Source organism: Pyxicephalus adspersus, chromosome 10 (assembly GCF_032062135.1).
Source record: "Pyxicephalus adspersus chromosome 10, UCB_Pads_2.0, whole genome shotgun sequence".
NCBI classification, from domain to species: domain Eukaryota; kingdom Metazoa; phylum Chordata; class Amphibia; order Anura; family Pyxicephalidae; genus Pyxicephalus; species Pyxicephalus adspersus.
In genome coordinates, this window is record NC_092867.1 from 18,424,193 (window position 1) to 18,429,795 (window position 5,603).

A 5,603-nucleotide genomic window follows, 5' to 3' on the forward strand; every position below is an offset into this window, starting at 1 on the left:
CTTGGTGGTCAATCAATTAATGCCATAATCAATAAACTCATGGACCTGGAAGACGCTCCACCTGGGAATGTTTCAGTGCATGTCAGATTCAATGCTTTTTAAATAGAGTGAACCAAATAGCATATCATGTACTACTGATTAATCATTGAGGATATCACAATGTTCCACATTCGTGTGATTGATCACTACTACAAGCAACTGTATACCCAGCAATTACCAGTCATTATTAATCACAGATTGTTCTAGTAAAAATCACCTAGGTGTAACCAATTCAAAGACAGGCTTTGTTTCCTCACAAAAACTTTGAAGAGCATTATTTTTTCTTCAAAACAGCACATATTTTATTTTTCTATGTTTATGACTAATGTTGCATTCATCAAGGAGTCAGCCAAATTCCAGGCAGCTATCAAAAAATGCCATTGGTGTATGGTGTAGTGGGTATGGTAAGGGTCTCGTGCTCCTTCAATCTAGGAACCATGTCACTGAGAATATTCCCTCACATCTCATTCCCCGTTCAAACAGACTTTCTTTTCAATGCTTCCTGAATAGACAACAAGTTCAACAAGTCCATACTTACGTTTTTGCTACCACTGGTCATGCTTTGAATGTGGGAGAGAAATCTCAGCGGGACAAAGGCTAGGTACACACGGGCAATAATTGTCATTAGAAAATGAACGATTAACGGCCAACCAGTGATTATTCACAATTATATTGAACGATCGTGTTGTGCATAATTATGTGCATGCTGAAACAACACAGTTGTTCAAATATAAACAACCAATAATGTACACACACTAGATACGATCGTTTGAACGATGCAGGAAGTGACGTGTACAGGAGAAAGTGTACCACAGGAACATCCACGATCACACACAGAAGATAACGAACGATCGTAGCCAAAACAGATCCACCGGGATGGTTGTTGATTTCCAGCGACATTCCTTGTTCGTTATCATTGACCAGTCATTGTGCACTTTTTTGTTAACCATTACCGTTTGTTTCCAACAATAATTATGCACGAGTGTACGTAGCCTTAGAAATTAGGTAGGATTCCTTTGCATTGTAGTTTCGGAGCTCACATAGGGTTGATAATTGTGCCAGATAGGGCAACTGAGTGATAGGGAAGTTTAGGGTGTAAGTGGGCTAGGTTTGTTTTGCAAAATCCGTGAACGAGCAGTCTCTTTAATTATGCCTTTCTGAACCCCACAGGTCACAGGTTTACCTAGACGGATTCCAGACAAAATTCAGAGTTTTGGTCTTCTCTTGCTTACTTAATCATTTTGGAATTGTTAGTAAACCAGAGATGGAATAAAGGATGGAATCCTATGCGAGGACCATTCGTGAGTTTCCTCAACTCCATTTTGAAAAGAATCCCAGTTCTGAGACCTGTGCCATTATAAAACAATCACAGAACATTCATGTATGCTAGATTCTTTTATTTAACTATAATGTTGGTGGTGGAACTGTAAATAACTATTGTATTGTTGTCAAATGAATGCAACATTTGTATAGGGACCTTATAGGAATAGTAATTGGACACAATGTTGTGACTCTATGTGCCAGCTATAGTATAATCAGAGGGTTGTTTTACTAAAAGGTGGAATAAATATATAAATCTATTTACACTTATATAGAGATCACTTTACATCACAACTTTACTGCTTGCCTGAACAAGCCCTAAGGTTTAAGAAAGGAGGCTGGTGGGATTCATAAATGACACCAGGAACTAAATATACTGTGTCCCCCCTCCAACAGGTCTGCAACCCACCCAGTAAAAACCTAGCCAAGCTTCCTGTGCACTAATGTTCTAAAGACTTGACTAGGACATATCTATATAGCAAGGGCATTATGCCATTCAAGTCCATGCCACTTTGCAGCTCAGGCGACCTGGCACAATATTTTTACTGGCTGGGCTACAGGCAGTGCCACAGACATAACAGGAGGTAAGTAGGCCTATGGGAGGGGGGACATGGCTCAATATATCAAAAGGGTGAGGGATGGGGGCTGATGGGATTTTAGTATATATAAACTTTAAATTACTACCTTCCTAAGGTTACCTAAAACCTAAAGAAGGTGAAGACTACAGAGAGAATGTAGTTAGATTACACTACCCACTTTATTATTACCTTATCTGACAACAGATCTGGGTGCAAATTCGGTAGGATGGTTTGGACATTAGCAAAAAATGCATCTTGTTGATACCGTACATGAACATTTGTGCCTGTAAGAACTTATGATTATGGATAAATTACAAACTGAAAACACTTTTTTCTTTTCTTTTTCACATTTTCCACACTTATGAACTGTATGTTGTGCATGTGGTACTTGTATTTGTATTTGGCACTTGTAAAATTTGTATTGATCAGAAAACTAAGTAGCTCTACTGATTTCAGCACAGTCTGGAAGCCCGGTCCTTCTGCCAAACACCTGGATCTTGGGTGACTACAGACATAACAGGAAGTTTACCCAAACTGGCCAATTGATGCTGCAGCATGTGTAGGTAAAGCTCAAACCATATAACACTGAATTGAAATGAAATAGCAACACATCTAGGAATCAATTAGTAAACAGCCAGGTACAGAAGATGAAAGCCACGATGAAATGTGTCTCCTAAATTCCGAAACATTTCTGTTGGATTGGACTGCGTCAATTATATTTTTTTAATTAATCTTCTATGTCCTTCGGGCACATTGTATGATCCTGTAATACTTTATAACAACTTTAGCCCCAAAATAAATATATATATTGCATTGTGAATTAAAGCAACATTTAAAGTACATTTATTTGTCAAAAAGAACAACTCAGATTTTGCTTTTCCCCTGCAGATCTTTATATTTGCATTTTGGTTACATGATTTCCTTTCAGGGTAAGGCAAAAAAAAAACACAAATAACTGTACAGCAAAGCTGTTTTGTCCTGTATATAGAAATCTGTGCCATCTGTTTTTTATTCTCAGCTTCAAAGGCCGATGCATCTTCTTTTATATGCTTTGGAAGATGCCACTAGAAACTGGAATGTATTAACTCTTCAGAAAACACCAAACCACAACTTAAGTCACAAAACCATACACCACATCTGATTATACCTGAGATATCTGGGGTGTATGCCCACGATAACTTTTAGCAGCTTGCAAAGTGAATAGTACAGATGTCTTGTTCATGTATTAGTTGATTCAAAATGGTTCATGGGATTTCCCCATTTAGAGTCCTTTATTAAAATATACTATCTGGGTGTTCGGGTTTTTCTCCAAGATGCGGTCACGGAGCTCAGGTTCCAGACTGGACACTTTCATGGAGCTAGTAAAGAAGAAAACAAATCTGTTAAAGATGAACTCCAAATAGATATAAAACATAAATGAATGCAGAGTGTTGGTATTAATAAATCATTAACTGATGCCAGTTCACTCAAATATTAATAAATTGTAAGACATTTGTCTCCAACCTATGTTTTTCTTATATAGATATTGTTGAAGACATATCCCTTAAATTCTGTATTTGTACCTTAAGAAAGTAGAAATAAAGTCTGTAAAAGCATTGGTTACATACATTTGTCCTATGAAAATTGAAGACTGGGGGTTTATTTTTTACCTCCTAGCACTATGCTGTAAACAAAAGGAAACTGAACTTCTACACACTATAAATGTTACTCATATACAAGTACAAGATAACAATATTGAGTTTTCTATGCACTTGTTACATATAATTGTATTTGAAATGTGTTAAATGAAAAACAATTGCCCTTTTTTATGTCTTTCGGTCAGCCAGTAGTAATTTGTCCAAATTAAAGTAGTCTTGTAAAGAAATATTTTAAATGTCCCAAAATCAGTTTGATTCATGTAAAGAAAGTCATTTAATAAATATTGTTTAGATGGATCCGGACAACCTTCAGGATTGATATGTGGTTGGGGGTTTATAATTTGTAACTATATTACTCAAAAGAAAGATATTGAGGACTAGCAACTGCAGCTAGTATGCCCAACACAGTTCAAATGAAACACGGGTCCCGTTATTTGAGCCAAAATAATACAGATTATCTTTAGCAAGCAAAAAAAAAAAATTAAAAAGAATTTACATCGGTTTTTGACAGTCTAAAGCCCTTTTAGAGTCACTGTACTGTCCAGCTTACAAACAGTTCATGGCTCGGGGTCCAGCCTTGAAGCAGGAGAAATACAGCTCCTTGGTGCAGAGATCAGCATTCACAGCTTGCATGCAACCATTCAACAGCAAAAAAGAGACTACACACTTGTGCCATATATGACCCAGACCTTCGGTTCGTAACAAAGCCCAAGTGTGGAATGGGAAAGTCAGCCCAGTGCTTTGCTTCCCATTCCAAAGTCTGAACCCTGAAACACAAACAAATACCAACTCTAAATTGTTTTCTACTATTTCCAGACTCCTTCCCCAGTACACACTTTTTGTAAACAGCCCAAGCCCTATTTAAGTGGGAAACATACCTCCTGTCTGGTTGCAATACCATCACTGATATAACGAACATCAAATCCAAAACTGATACAGATCAATGATCAGGCATTAAACCTAGAATTATAATGATGGTAATGCAATGGTTCAACAATGTAATAAAAATAAAAATGAAAAAAAAATACTGGGACCTCTACCTGGCAGGTAGGACTATGATGGCTTGTTTTACACTGACCTGCTGATGATGCAACATTAGGCCTGTGACATATATCCTAAACACATATACAGGTAGTCCCAAAGTTACATACGAGATAGGGACTGTAGGTTTGTGCTTAAGTTGAATTTGTATGTAAGTCAAAACAGGTACAATATTTTATTAAATGCAATAAGGACAGATGTTTGTCTCAACATATTATTAGGCAGTGTGGTGTCAGTTACTGTAAAAAAATCCTCACTGTGAGTTAATCCCAAACAAAGCATAAAAAAAATCCTTATGGACAGAAAAGGAAGCTCTCTTACCCATAGCGGGTGCAGCCATGCCGATCCGAGATACCACCACCTGAGCAATGGCTTGCTTAGCGGCTTTGGTGGACTCTCCCAGTCTGTTTCCATTTTCATCTGTCACAGGGATGCCATATTTAAGTTCTCTAATTAAAAAGAAAGCAAAACAGTTTTTTAATGAGAGGGAAGATGCCCCATGAATAATAAAAATCAAAGTACATTTGGAATCCAATTGATTAGCCGTGGCAAGGCAAACTTTTTTCTTCTGTACAATAAAGGCATGAGCCAGTAGGAAAATAAAACATGCTTTCAGCTTCACCCTGCTTGCATTTGACCTCAGGTTTAGATAGATCTGAATCCATTTAGAGTTCATTTACAGATGTATATAACCTCCTTCTGACCTGCATTTAAAATAAATGAAATAGTTTTGATTCCTGCAGGCTATTATGGGCGTCCTATGGACATTGGACTTTTGCCTTTGGCAAAGATTGTTATCTAATGTCTCTTGGAAGCTTTATAAGCCACCATTTATTCCTGGTTCCCAAGACCAGTCTTTGGATAATATATCAATAAGTAGTCCATCAGCAATAGTCTGGGCATTTTTAAAAAAAATATGTGTTGACATCCAGAATATAAATATGTGTATCTATCTATATATACACAGTATATATATATATATATATAT

General features: G+C 37.0%; 1 protein-coding gene across 1 annotated transcript in view; it reads right to left on the minus strand.

Annotated features, from left to right (window-relative positions):
* Positions 1–3,198: 3,198 nt before the first annotated feature.
* The window catches only part of SFXN3 (sideroflexin 3), an 8,407-nt gene continuing 6,002 nt past the window's right edge, over positions 3,199–5,603 (minus strand). The window contains exons 5-6 of the mRNA XM_072424856.1: positions 4,873–5,064; positions 3,199–3,295 (exon numbers count right to left, since the gene is read on the minus strand). Coding sequence (XP_072280957.1) covers positions 3,199–3,295; positions 4,873–5,064 — 289 coding nt within the window. The remainder of the gene's footprint in view (positions 3,296–4,872; positions 5,065–5,603) is intronic.